This window comes from Plodia interpunctella, chromosome 12, assembly GCF_027563975.2.
Source record: "Plodia interpunctella isolate USDA-ARS_2022_Savannah chromosome 12, ilPloInte3.2, whole genome shotgun sequence".
Lineage (NCBI taxonomy): Eukaryota > Metazoa > Arthropoda > Insecta > Lepidoptera > Pyralidae > Plodia > Plodia interpunctella.
The window spans coordinates 8,716,603-8,732,242 of NC_071305.1; the positions used below are offsets into that span (position 1 = coordinate 8,716,603).

Consider the following 15,640-nt stretch of genomic DNA (forward strand, 5'->3'; position numbering starts at 1 on the left):
TACTAGCGACCCGTCCGGGCTTCGCTCGGTAAAAATCATAATAAATTATACCTTCAATAATCACATTTTCTTTTGCTGAAACCGCATGAAAATCTGCGCAGTCGTTTTTAAGTTTATCGCGAACAGACAGAGAGACGCGGCAGAGGATTTAGGTTTTATAATATGTATAATAGTGATGATCTGAATAGGATGTTTATTTTTATTTTTTCACTAACTGTTGCCTTCAAATCCGCCTGCGAAGACTACGTTTAGTTATTATATTTTAGTGAATATACCTATAGGAGGTAAAGCAAATTTTAACAATTTAATCAAGCAATGTTATATTACTTAGTTATCATGATGTTGTACCAATTAGTCAATTAAAAGTTCTAATATCGAATAAAATAACCGATTTTATCGAATAAACGATGGGTCCTTGGGGTCCTGAAGAAAGGCTATTTTTAAGAGACGTCTCGACGCGTCTCGTGGAGGCAACAGGAGACTCGAGGGGGCAACTTTTTTGCTCAGCGTGTAAGTCTCGCGATACAACGGGGCAACGCTGCCAGTATACTGGGCACGTTGCCTCCCTGTGGCGCGTTGGAAGATTATTTTTATTTATAAAACGGCATTTTTGTATTTGTGTTTATTAAATGGAATATTAAAATAAAATAATGAATTAATTAGAAATAGTAATTAAATAAAGTTAAAATTAATTATCAACAATTTTATTCACTTCGACAGAACATTGTCTTCGAATAATAGAAGCCACATGTATTATCAACTTTTTATTTTTATTCTGTACTAAATTCAAGAAAAACAGTACACAATTAATTAACAAACATAACTAAAATATTGCAGCAATTAAAAATAATTATTTTATGTCGAGGTCGTTGGCAGAAAGTTGTCAAAATAATTGGACAAACAAATTAAATTGGACCGCGGTGGGGGGCGCAGGTCGCGGGGTGCGGGGTGGGCCCTCAACATAAACACTAATGGCCCAACACGAGGTCGCCTCTTAAGGTACTAATACTGAGATCAGATTTGCTAATTCGTTTGTATTTGGTTCCTTACTTTGTCTATTCTCTCTTTCTAATCGACTGTTAGTGTTAGTGTTAATTAATGAAATGAACTGATAAACTGATGTGTAAATACAAGCAAAACTAGAAATAAGAAATAATTTAAAAAGACAGAACTTTCACGATAACGATGTAGTATTTTGACGAAAGAGCGTTCAATTACGTTTTTAAATTTAAATGTGCGTTCACATTTTTGCACTACCTAACATTGGTGTTCGAATTTATTCAAGTCATTTACGGCCGTCAGCCATTTTGTGGTTACACACTAATGAACTGTCTTCAGTGTATACAGCATAAAATAATGAGACAGATGCCAAAGCGAATGAATGAACACTTTGTAGCTTGTGTGAGTGTTGTTATACCGGTAAAACCAGCAATGTACTTTGAAACCGTCAAAGTTTGGCGAACTATTTGCCGATAGTGTATAGCCAGCTTCGTACAAAGCCAATATATTTTTTCAACATAACAAAGTCGGTCGCTATTGCGAGATACCTAAAAAGCCTTTCCGAACAGTACCCTATCATTGTTGCCAACGCAACCCCTATAATATTTTAACGAATAGAGGGGAGTCCCCTAATGTCAGGTAACACTCCGGGAATGAGCCAAGGGCGAGTCTGTTTTTATCGTTTTTGTGGACATTGAGCCAGTTTTACATTCAATGTCAAAGTACTGCAACGAGCTAAGTGTCAACGCAAACTGATGACCACTATTCGGAAGAGGAAAGCTGGTTTCTTTAGCCACATACAAATGGGGGCCCCAGTTTGAATTTCTAAGACTGATTCTTGAAGGGAAAATTCCTGGCAAAAGATCTCCTGGCCGCCCTAGACGAAAGTGGTTTGATGACATATGTAAGGGATTGGATTGGACTTAGATTGAATTAATATGTATTGTATTAATAATTAATTGGACTTAGAGCGGCCCAAAGCCGCGAGGGTTTCCGTATGCTGACCTCCAAACTTCAATTCGAAGATTCCCCAGAAAGCAAGCCAGAAAATTGATTAGGACATTGGGGAAACCTCTCAGAGAAAAGGTTTTTTACAAGTAGTAAGTCATCCTAACATATCCTAAAAAGAAGTCCCTCTGTCGCGTCTGTGTTTGATATGTTCAAACTCTCGGATGGATTTTTGTACGGTTTTCATCAATAAATATAGTGTGGTTCCTGAGGAAGGTTTAGTGTATAATTTTTTATGTTTTTACAAGAGCGAAGCCTTCACTCACATACATAAGAAATATTATCTTGCAATGATAATTCTTTATTGATCCGTCTGCAGCAAATAGTAGCCTATGTCACATACCAGCTCTTCAACAATCTTTACAACAAAAATAATCTGTTTTGATAACTGAGTATTTAAGAAACGGGAATTAAAATCCCTTTTATGTAGACAATTTTCTTTCATGCCAGTTTCATAATCCATTTTATTCTTTTTATTATTTTCACGGATGCGAAAGAATTCTAATTTTCAAATTAGGAAATAAAAAAAAATACAAATCACCGTGTCCACGGCATCATTATACACAGTTCTCTCGGTCATGGCTCTCGGCTCATGTTTCTTTATGGCACCATTTCCATTCTACAGCCCATCGCGCACCCCCGCTAATGACATGAATTCGTTACAAAATAGCCAGTCCAGATTGTTTCAAAAGGTATAATTTCAGCCCTATTTTCAGTCTGTTTGTAAAGAGTAGAATTGAATGAGGTCGCTGTGTCCACTTGGTTGGCACCACCGGGAGTTTTTCAACTGATCATGGTTATTCTATTTGGTATTGTTATACCAAAAAGTGGATCGTTAAAAATCTGTTATACATTATAATGAACACATTTTATTTTTATTTCAAATAAAAGAAAATATAGGAAAACAAGTAAAATAGAACTTCTTTTTCCAACCGGCAACAGGTGGGACGTGGTTCTTCCTCCATAAGCACCATAAGGAACGCCAGTGCCCTAACAGCGAGGACTTTAAAATGGCTATAATGATGAAATCCCTACGACTGAAGCAGGAAGTTTGCAAATAGCCCAGGTTTTGGTACGACCTTTTCCCGCTGTGTGTCATAATTCACGACAACTGCCAACCCATCATTTGTCTGCGTTACGCGAATTATGTATTTTGAATTTATAAATAGGAAATCTGTATTAATAAAGCGAAAATCTGAAAATGGAATGAATATTTTCACGGTAATTTAATATTGAATGAATGAATGAAAATATTTATTTCAGACTATGCACAATATAAAATATAAGTCCATATTATATTAGTAAGAGACTTTAACAACTATGTTAGTAAGAATTAAAATACAGGTTGTTGTTTTGGACATGTAAGGATGACCAGTACTTCAGAAATGGGCTATCCACCCTTTCCGACAACACCCTCAGGAGTATGTTGGTACTGCATCTTACCCGTGACCACAAGCAAGCAGTCCTTTTACGAAGCACCGCTTGGAAGCCGTCTGTGCTGTGCTCGGCAAACATTCCTGAGGCACTGCAGCGCCAGTGCAGCCCCAACAGACCCCTGAAGCTGTTGTTATACTGGACCCGCAGAGCATTGTAGGCTTTTTTGGTATACTTACACCATAGGCTGCATGTGTACAATGTCTGGCAGTAGCTTTTAAAAAGCGTGATCTTTATTCCGTGAGCAACGTGCAAACCTACGGGACAGCATATTGCCTCTTACCGACAATGCTCTGCGTTCCCTGGCAATGTCCATGTCACCAGATAAGTTCTCATTGATCCAGTGACCTAGGTACTTGAATTTAGAAACTTGCTGTAAGACAGCACCATTCAGTGTGATTGGAGAATGTTGGTAAGTCTTAGTACCTGATTTAAAAACTAAGACCTCGCTTTTACTCACATTGTACCTGAGCCCATGGGTCAAAGCATACTTTTCACAAATATGTAACAGTGTTCTCACAGAGCTGACGGAGGGACCCAGCAGCACCATATCATCTGCATAACTAATGTTGTTAATTTGTTTTATTAACAACATTAGTCCACCGAACAACCGACACCCGCACTGCTAGCTCCTCTAAGTCCATTCATATATAAATTAAACAAAGTAGGTGAGATTAGACCCCCCTGCCTCACTCCACATATCATTCTATATTCTTCCGAGTAATCACCCGCCCACCTGACAAGATTGCTCTGATTTTTATACCAATACCTGAACAAATTGATGATTTCCGTGGGCAAAAAAGTCTTAGTTTTCAGTTTGTTCCTTAGGACATTATAATATTATAATACAAGCTTATCTTTTCTAATTTTGGTATTTTTAATCAACTATATAATCTACATAAAATCCACTCAAGCGAATGCTTTGCTTTGATGTGAATAAACACACTTTCTCATTTTTTGCATGGATGGATTAAAACCATGGATTAAAACTGGATGGATTTTAATATTGATGTTCAAAGTAAATATACATAATCAAGTGATTAGATATAGAGTAAAAAATAAATAGTTTCATCTTTTACTATTATATTAAATACTATAAAACAAAGTGGCTTCATGCTGTCTGTCTGTCCCTATGTATCTTTAAAACTACGCAGCGAATTTTGATGTTTCAAGACAATATTGCACCCGTGCGAAGCCGGGGCGGATCGTTAGTTTAGTCTAAATAACACATGCAATGTAGTTCATGTGAAGTAATTGACTTAATGAAGCGTTGTACTGCACAATGTGCAGGTGAGCAGTCGAATGCAATTACTGAATTTCACGTCAGAAAGCCTCTCATGCATGTAGCTACTCATACACACTATGTGCCTGTGTGGTTCCGCCCTAGAATAGAACCACTCTATATCCTGTGGATGTTGCATTAGGTGACTACGAGACACAGCCTAGACAGCTGAGAGGCAAACAATGTCGTTCCCATGGAGAGTTGAGTGTACAAAATTATAAGGTTTATTTTCCTCCAATACACCGATCTCAGCAAAAATGGGAGTGAGAGAGAGAGTACGTTTAAAAATGCTATATATCACTTATATAACCATTTACTATATATATACTAACTATATACAGGGTTACTGGTATCAAACGCAAAACCTCCTAAAGACTACTTGGGTACATCAAAACAAGCAACTTTTATGCTACGACTTTGCGTGATTCTAAGTTTTTTTCATATAAAAAAATACAATTTAATTTGCGATTCTACACATCTTAACTCTATGTAATAGTCAAGCAACACGAGACAGTACAGTAGCGTTATGTAGCGGAATCGAACATAGAGGTAACGTTTTATGGAAACGACATTAAAATAAACGATTTTTTTTTGTATTTATTACGTTTAGACAAAAGTCGTAGTACAAAAGATGTTAGTCTCTGTACCTTATGCGCCTTAGGAAGGTTAGGTTATTAGTCAGCCGCGCTAGGCATTGTGCTTAAGATGGGCGGAGTATTGTGTTTATGTTCGATGTACTCTCTATGTATATGTACAGTCAACAGCACATAAAGTTACCCTGCATGAAACTCTATGGCGCGGTAACAGCGGCGAGTTTGCAATGAATTTGGGTAGGTGCAACAGCACCGCAATATGTACAGTCAACAGACTGTACATATTTATGGATCAAGGCACTGATTGAAAAAAAAAAACATTATCATTTTTTAATTAAAAAATCTCATGGCATTATTCGCGACATGGTAGCAACATACGTTATCACGTCTCTTTGCCATGTGGGTAGACAGGGTCTAGCGATTTCCACAATGCCAGGAACGTGACCAATGTCACTCGCTTTCTCTATACTCATAATTCTTTTCATGCTCTCCGGTTATGGGTATACGTGTATTGCATGTATTAATTGGCAGTAAGAATTTCAATAATAAACACTTGAATGTCATTATCCTTTTTGTTTCTAGTCACAAGATCAATAAAGTCTAGCAACTTTTCAATGAGTTCAATGGAATCCTAACTAATATTATAAAAGCGAAAGTAAGTTTATTTGTTACCTCTTTACGCTCTGTCTATTCAACCTATCTTCTTGAAATTTTGCATACATGTAATTTGATGTATGAAGAAGGACATAGGATATCTTTCATCCTGGAAAATTAACGCGGCTGAAGCCGCGCGCAAATGCTAGTAAATAATAAGTCTAAAGAACACTTCAGGAAATTCAAATTCAAATCATTTATTCAGAAATTAGGCACTTTTTCACGTCAATTTTTTCAATTTTGTCAATTTATTAAATAGTGATTTCTCACAAGCTACAAACTACTGGCATTTCGGAACGACCATTACTGAGAAGAAATGCCGAAAGAAACTCATTTTAACAGTATTGGACCCAGAAGGGCTTACCATTACTGTTTCTTACAATTTTTTTTTCTAATAATATATCAAATTACATAATGTATATCAAAAACACATAACAAACATAGTCATAAAGTATATCAAAACAGGTTATGATTGTGGTCAGAGTACTGATTAAATATATATATGTATATATATCGATGTGAAACACAATTAACTTACATAAGATTTAAATATTAAGTGTTTGTAGATTCAAGATTCAGATTACTCAGAAATCAGTCTTTATCAAGTAACTTTTTCTTGTAAATTGACAGAATAAGTTATCAGTGAGTTGGTACCTAATTTAATACTTACAGCATTTCAAAGAAAAGTTCTTTTTAAGGGTAAAAATCTTTTAATTGAATCACATTTTAATGAATAAACTTTAAAATCTGTTTACTATAAGATTTTATAAACTAATTTTATATTTTTAATGAATTAGACTTTCAATAGACCGCTTTACACCTAAATCTGATAAATTTGATATAGAAACATATTATTTTTGAGATATTTGTACGTATAGGTATTAGTTTCGTCTCCGAAGTTCTGTGGTTAAGGATACAACTTATTAAATATTGAGATAACTTTAAAGGATAGCTGGAAGAAATTGCATTGGATAAGTTCACCTTTGCTATGTTTCCCCTTTGCATTTTATAACAATTATTCTTTTGTATCTCGTTTAATGTCCTTGAAAGGGTTACATTATTACTATGCTCACCATATCAAGTGTGTTATTGCTAACACTGATGTCAGATTTTATTCAAGTCACCTAAAGGCATCTGAAATGACGATTATCCCGAAAGTGCGCTATTTCCGTAAGATTTAATCAATAAGTTTTATAGTCAATAGCGTCTTATAAGGTAGAAGGCGTTTCTGTGCTTTATGTACAGTACAAAAAACGTAAGTATTTTTTTTAATAATTGCGCGGGTAACACCGCGGATTGCAATTAGTATAAACCACCATAACACAAGCCTCGAACTTAGTTTGGGGCTAACTAGATCTGTGTGATATGATCTACTTTTAATTCCGAAAGTATCTATCTATGAACTAGAAGTTATAGAAAAATAGAATAGAATATATTTATTTACTTTGCCGGTTGCCGGTTGCCCGAGGCTTCGCTCCCATGGGAATTTTAAGATAAGGTTTATAATAATAAGTTCTGTAGTTTCGGAGATTACCCGCCTCAAACTTACAAACGCTTAAGTATCTCTTTATAGGTCTGATTTTGATGAAATTTAAAAGGTATGTAGGATCTGTCAATAGAATTTATAAGTTCGTGGGGCATCATCAAAATCGTTTAAATCGAAATATTCGCAATGTTGTAAAATCTCATCAACATTTATTGTATTCGCGTGGTCTAACGTTCGCGGCAAACAACTAGTATTATAATTAGAATCCAAGCAATTTCAATTTGGTTGTTATTGCCATCGTATCACTGCTCGACGGATACTCGACGTGATAGCTATCATACCGTAGATGGCACTTCAGCTGAGCCTAGATTCGGATGCTATAGCCGTCATAAAGGCTATCCCTGTCATTCATTAAGTACTAGCTGCGCCCCGAGGCTTCGCTGGGAATTTCGGGCAAAAATAGTACCCTGTGTTATTCCAGGTCAGATTCTACCCGTGTACCAAATTTCGTAACAATCCGTCCAGTAGATTTTGCGTGAAAAAGTAACAAGAGAAGCGGAGGTGGTGTAATGGTTAAGACGCCCGCCTGTGAATAGAAAGGTCCCAGGTTCGAATCCTACTCGTGCCACAAGAGTTTGTATACAAATCTGACTCATATACAGTCGTTTTCATCGACTACCACTTGTTACCGGTGAAGGAAAACATCGTGAGGAAACCTGCACACTGGTTGATAATTATTAACTTGTGTGTGAAATGGACAAGGCAATGGCAAACCACTCCGTTAATAATGCCTCCGTTAATATTGTTGTGTGCGTTTCATTCCACGTAATGACCATAACCTTCAGCCATGAGGATACGACTATGAAGAAGAGTAACAAACAATCAATGTCATTATAATTGACAAACGTAGCTTAATAAATTTTGCTTCACACGAGGGCTAATCTAAAACTTTAATGAGTTAAAATTCAATAAGATTGCTAGGTGACTTGCGTCAAAGCTTCTTAGTTCCAAGAAAATGGCCGCAAGCGAACTGATCCGGCAGAAAGCCACTAATTCAGTTCGTGTGTCAGATATTGTCTAGTACAATGCATACAGGCTTTCCCCGCATAGAAAACCTTCGTTGTCATGACTACGAGACGCCTGCAGTGCTCCAAACCCGCCCTCCGCCGCAGTAACCGTTCGAACGCCACTCGGGGAGGCCGAATTCAAAAATTGAACTTCGCATTCTCAATTCGAAACATTTAAAAACACGTTCACATTTTAATTTTATAATTATCGCGTTCGATTTCTTTGAATTTCTGTGGTCCGTTACAAAATGTTCGTTAATAGTGGACTTTGGATGCAGTTAATGTGTTTTCAGTGATGACTCCGGAGTGCATGGTGTTGTGTGAAACATGAGGGTTTATTTTGTATATCGGATGCTTACGTCGACGGCATGACGGCGCAGGACAGAGCGAACATTTTCTCAGAGGACAACGAGGACTTGGTGAGTTCTTGCAGTTATGTAATGTATCCTTGAGATTTGGACCAGCTCCAAGAGTGGCCTCGCTGTGTTATATAAACCCTACCTGCATTGCGTTTCATTTCCTTGAAACTTTTACCTTGATTTGTGGGCATGGGAAGATTTATCGTATCAAACGAAAGAATCACTTGAAATTGTTTTTTTTTTTTAAATTTCACTTCATAAATGACTTCATTTACGATTTCAAGACCGTTTGATGTTGAGAAGAAAAAGGAAAATGTTTAGAAAAGCGGATCCTGAACAAAAACAATTAAATTTTTATCTGAGAATGGAGTCAAATAAATTAATCATCCATGAAGAAATAAAACATCATTTGGACTGATGATAAAATATCATAAGTACCATTCTTTTTTATTGAAAAAAAAACTCAGTATCTACCTCGATCTGGTACTCGATTAACGGACTATCCTATAAATAACTTTATCTAAATAATCTTGAATTAAAGAGCATAAGCTAACCGTCTTTTATCTATAATAAATTTAATCACAAAAATATTTAAACAGAGAACCGTAATTCCATTTCTCCGAATAAAAAATTCACGCGAGCCATTTCACAAAGTGCGACTGTCGGAGCACTACTGAAACAACTGGCATTGTTGTAATCCTGTGCACCACTTGTAAATATTTATACCATAAACAGCATTAAGAACAAAATATTTCTACCTGAATTTCCGTTACGGAGTAATGGGTAAGTTCTATCACATTAATTTACTTAAATATGTGTTAATTAATTATGTATGAATGAATAAAAATACACACACGATCACACAACACGTCTGCTTGAAAATAGACTTGCAAGTTTCCACCCGAACAAATAATACACACATTGCAGGTTAATTAAGAGCCATGACCCATTGCTCAATCGCGCTCCGTCGTTTTAACGTCCGTCGACAAACAACGCAGAGTAATGCAGGAATTGTATGAGGTTTAGACATACGAGTACGTCAACGCACGTAATTATCAAAACCTATAGAAATCAACGGAGCTAGAACGTGCAGCTTCGACACAACGGAGCAGCGGGGCATGAATCTAAAGCTTTCAAAAAGCACGTTATATATTCATATATGGTGCATAATTGGTGAAAGAGTCGCTGCTGATGTATATATACTGTAAAAGCTCGAACTACCGTAAATCCTAAGATATTCCAGTAAAACCTAAGATTTACCAACTCTTAATGGTAAAAGTCCGAACAATTTTGCGATTCGAACTTTTACCACCATTCACTTCTTAAGATTTACATCGAAGATACGGTAAATGTTGAGAAAATAATTTTACATTTGTTATTTTTTACAATTTAAGAAGTATTTTAAAGGTTATACCTTACCTTTAAAGTATATCACCTTTAAAAGTTAAAAACATTTATGAATAATCATTGTTTTATAACCAAAACCAACATTTACCAGCCGTCAGTAGCAAAACCTAGCATATACTAAATTCCAATGGCAAAATCCCGAAAAAATCGTCAATTATTTAAAAATCCTTACAATTACCAACCCATTCCGGTTAATCCTAAGATTTTCTGAAAAAACCTAAGATTTACCTGTGTACGGACTTTATTACAGTAACATATATAATAAACGATAACAAATATATGTATATGGAAAAATTACATAGATAAAGTTTGACATGGAATGAAAACTTTTTAATTTACTCAAGTATCCTTGTCATACTTATTATCTCTCAAGATATGTTGAGAAAATACACTAAACAACATAAAATTAATTTAAAAAAGCCTTTTATTCCACCAAAAGTTTAAACTATACTTAACACATTATGACTATATATTTTACAGTTGTAACTTTAAGTTGATTTCTGGAAGTCGCCTCAGCTCCGTAGGCCTTCCTCAATTTAAATAGGGTAAAATATGGTGTTAATAATACAATTTAACTTAACCTATTTAGCCATTAACAACAGCGTGCAAAAAATTAGTCAAAGTTTACATTTTAAATTTAAATTTTTGTCCATTATGGCGAATAAAATTAAACTATGCTTCACTATTATTTAAAAATTCACCCAAATAATCTGCGTCGCATCTCTTCTTAAATCCATCGTGTCTTTGGTCTTATTTGCTTCCCTTATCATCTTTCATGTTCCATCCCACACAAGTGCCCAGCCAGTCAGTGTATGTAGGACACTAAACATAACAAAAACAAAAATCTGGCCAGTGATCTGTTTCAGGCATATTTTTATCTGTGTTTGTAGTTTTATCCCCCGGAGGGTTGTGGTCACGTTCGCCGACAAAATAAATGTTTTCCGACAACTTCGGAGTTCCCTTTGTTCTTGAGAACAATACCGAACATACACACACGCGGCCACCACCTGCTCTGATGGAAATTTCGGAATGAAAAATGTATATGAGGCGCGTGGTTGTGGTTTGCCGGTGAATGAAAATATTTATTCATTTAAGACTAGCCAACACACGTGCTAGCGCTAACCACGTTGTCATATATTTCTTTTTAATCTTAATTAATACCTAAAATAAAAAAAAATAGAAGATTATGTATACTCTATTTTGATTTTACTAAGTATTATAATATTCGCTGTTGCCACAATTTACTATAAAATAAAATGGTGACAACCAAAATTCTTGTCGTAAATTGTGATTAGATTTTTTGTATTTCTATAATATCAGTGTAGCGTATCTCCTGTGGTGTATACAAAAGAATTCCTTGTTAAAAGTATTTGAGGTATAAATTCCTGAGCAAAGATAACGTTACGCCCAATAATTCGCAATGTATTCACAAAAAGTCGGCCGAAATCAATGAAATATAAAATTATATAAGTGAAAAACATTCACTCGCACATCGCGAAGTCTCGATTTCGGCTAGAATATATCAAAAAGACGTCCGCTAAGAAAGGATTTTTATCATCCATTCCTAAGAAGGTGAACGCGGGCGAAGCTGTAGACAAAAGCTAGTATAATTTAAAAGTTAACGCAGGACTTTTTGCAAGAAACAAAACTGCGATAACAACCCATCACTGCTTCTGAGCTGTTTTAAGAAAAGACAAAGTATAAAGTAAATTAGGTTAGATCTTAAAATGGCTTATCCCGCCCCTGGGGAGATTTGCGGCTCTTTTGATGAATTCTTAAGACGAAACAGGCTTGTCAATGGCTGAAATGTGGAGTTTTAATAATCTGTGCCCTTAATTTTGATAATATAAGAGAACAAACTACTAAAGTCTAAGTTTGAACATTGTAACTGCCCATATATTGTTATTATGAGCAATAATGGGTTATTGAATTGCAATTAACGCAAAAGGAGTGGTGTTACAATATTTATATACTGTTTATCTGTACGTGTGTTTGCGGCCTCGTGGCTCCTGAACACGTGAAACTATTTTAGCGTAGTTATTATTCGAGAGTAACAGCCTTTTTTCAATGTTCGGATTTCTGGTCATTATTTTTAGTCATTGATTTCCAGTATAATAGATTTTTTTTTTTTAGTTTAGTTTCAGTTACATGCATCCTCGTCCTATCAAGTTATTTTTCAGAAGGTTTTGGAAGCTCAATGTATCAACTATGTAGGTAGTCCCAATAAATTCGGAGCGAAGGTGGTGTGACTTACAGACAGACAGACAGTCAAGGGATTTTTCCATTCGCCTACGGAAATACCTACTGAGGTGTAAGTACATAGAATCGTGTCTCACACACCTGAAAAATCTCGTTGGTAGGAAATGCCTCAAGATCTCAGACGGAGCATCATAAATCTTAGCACAAAAGATCATTGTTCGCTCAGAACATTTCTACCTGAAAATGGTCTTACTCGACTACCGTGAAAGGAGTGTATCATTTGATACACGATTACATACATTCACGGTTCAAATGTTGGATATTATGATGGTCAGAGGATATCAAAATCCTTGCGTTAAAATAGGTTTCTAGTATTATTCTAGCTGCACACTGTCGCCGAACTCAAACACATGACGACGCGAATGCATGAACATTGCGTAGTTAGTATAAGTGCTTTTATTTACCGCAATGAAAAACCAGCAATGTATACCGAATTACGTAATGCACGTTTTACATAGGTTTTGTCATAAAAATCTATAAATTCTGCGATGTTCTCCAATGGTTCATCGACGGACGTTAATGCAAAGGAGGTTAATGGAGCAATGGGACAGGGCCCTACATTGCACGGAGCCTGTAAATTGTACAGCAATGTACAGTCAACTACTAGTCAAGTTATCCTATATGGAATTCTATGAGGCGGTAATACGGGCGAATTTGCAATGAGTAGCTTGATGTGCTGTTGACATGCTCCTGCTACACAATACACACATATACTCGTATTGCACTGTATTTTGTTTTAAGATACAACTCCACTGCTAGTTACTTTGATGATATGTTAATTATGATTAAAAGTATTAATAAATATTAATAAATATTATTAATACTTTTAATCATTACATTAATAAATATTATTCAAATACCCTTAATCATTATTAGTCTATAATATTGCATACGAAACGTCATAAAAAGATGTAGGCATGATTACTTGTATCATTGAGGAGTTCCCTCGTTGGGAGCCGGTCTTGGCTACATTATCGGGCCATGTTTATCAAAAATAATACATTTAAGGAACAGAAACGATCACGTGGAAAATTTCAACTCTGTAGGACTTTTACCATATAAAGAAATATAAATACAAATACAGACAATAAATACAGAAATATAAATACAGACAGAAAGACAGGCAGACGGGACAGGTGAAACTAACTAAAAGTTTATCAATAAATTGTAGTTATAATGATAAAGGTATTTCTAGTACTTTTTAACCGCCTACGGTGAAGCGAAAAGAATGGTTACGAGCGTTTTTTTCCTACTCAAAGTAAGGGGTATTTCTATATACGCATCCTTAGCTAAATGACTAAGTAGCACTTAAACGTAAAGTAGCTTCTAAATCATACGCACCAATGGAACGGCGGGTTTATTCTGTGAAAAGGTGTAATTACTCTCACCGGCATCTGGTTTTGTAAGGAACTGTACAAAGTGACGCACGGACGGATTATGAGAGAAATGAAGTGCCTCGTAGAATAACAGCGAGTGCGTTTTGTCCCTTTTACCCCTAGTAAGCTTCCTAACTGAGCGGCCGAGTGCTGTAAGACGCGATGAAACTAACTCTTTCGTTTTTATATACTTTTAATGTATTTTTCTTCTTTGGTTTTATTGTGAAAAATTTTTAGCAATGTAGAGTGTCAACAACGACTGTGCTTAAATGGATTTGATTACATGTCACACATACTTTTTAATTTGTTTTTTTGAAAATAATAACGAGATGAAAAAAATCTGGAATCGAGCGGGAGTTGAAACCGCGCCGCTGTCTATAATCTCGGGAGATTCATTCTTCGTTCGTACCACTGAGTTTTGTCCCACTAATAAATTTCTCCGTTCATCCCAAACTCCAGGACAGTGCTCTATTCCAGAATTTTTTCATCTCATTATTATTTTTTCCCATTTATTATTATTTGACGACCTCGGTGGCGCAGTGGTACGGTTCTTGCCACTGAAACGAAAGGTCCCGGGTTCGATCCCCGGTCGGGTTATGATGGAAAATGATCTTTTTCTGATTGGCCCGGGTCTTGGATGTTTATCTATATATGTATTTGTTATAAAATATAGTATCGTTGAGTTAGTATCCCATAACACAAGTCTCGAACTTACTTTGGGGCTAGCTCAATCTGTGTGATTTGTCCTAATATATTTATTTATATTTATTTTTATTTATTTATTATAGTTAATCCATGTTACAGTCAATTTTATTCTTCATCTGTTTCAGATACCTTTCATGACCTGTATTATTCTATCTTATCTGAGCGTCCGTTATATAGCATCGCAGCTCAGGGTCTACTTTCCTACATTTTCTCCTCCACTTCACATGGTCTTCGGTACCTCAGTTGTTCAATCTTGACGACATCAAGCCAGCACTTCTTGGGTTTGTCCTTTCTGCCACGGCCAGGCGAACTTTTCTTAGTGGTAACATTGGGTACCACTATTAATATGATGTGTATGAAAGGTTACGCTTGCAACACGTGACATGATACGCCACAGCTAAATAATGTTTGATATTGTCGCATCGCGTCGTGTTGTCTTGTCGTATCGCATTTGTAGCTAGGACAATAGATTAGATGAAGTATGAGTATTCTTTAATTGTAATTAAGATACATTTTCTTGCTTGGGTCGTTAGTATATAATATTTTATATTATTGTAAATTTCTTACATTACATTTACAAAAAACCTTGTACGATTTTTCCATGTTAGGTATTCATAAGCCACTTTTTTGTGACGAGATTCCGCCCTATCTTCCCGTGAATGTCGTAGGAGGCGACTAAGCGATACAAAGCTTTGGAAACTGATAGGCAATAATAGCATTCCCAACTAGCGTTGACTTCAGACAGGCGACCGGTATTAAAAATCTCCGGGATTTGCGGCCTCACAACCCCGAATGTAACCAGGAAGATCCAATGATCAGAGAGAGAAAGATAGTAGTAATAGTGCCAGTAATAGTTTTCGGTACAAGCCATTTTTGAAAATTACTCGTACACTCGTAGCTGTCCACGAGCATTTACACGAGCGATACCGCGGGAGTAAGCTAGTGTCTTATATGTATAATTATTTACTTGACCTGAAACACACTGGATTATAGCAAACTCCACAAAGCGTC

General features: G+C 36.0%; 2 protein-coding genes across 3 annotated transcripts in view; one reads left to right on the forward strand and one right to left on the reverse strand.

The window, feature by feature from the left end:
- The window catches only part of LOC128674068 (uncharacterized), a 106,050-nt gene that overhangs the window by 26,536 nt on the left and 63,874 nt on the right, over positions 1 to 15,640 (reverse strand). The gene's annotated exons all lie outside the window — the stretch shown is intronic.
- Positions 8,619 to 15,640, forward strand: part of LOC128674066 (transmembrane protein 151B-like) — a 50,597-nt gene continuing 43,575 nt past the window's right edge. For both annotated transcript variants that reach the window (XM_053752357.2, XM_053752358.2), the window contains exon 1: positions 8,619 to 8,942. In XM_053752357.2, the coding sequence (XP_053608332.1) occupies positions 8,892 to 8,942 (51 nt within the window). In that variant the 5' untranslated portion in view covers positions 8,619 to 8,891. The remainder of the gene's footprint in view (positions 8,943 to 15,640) is intronic.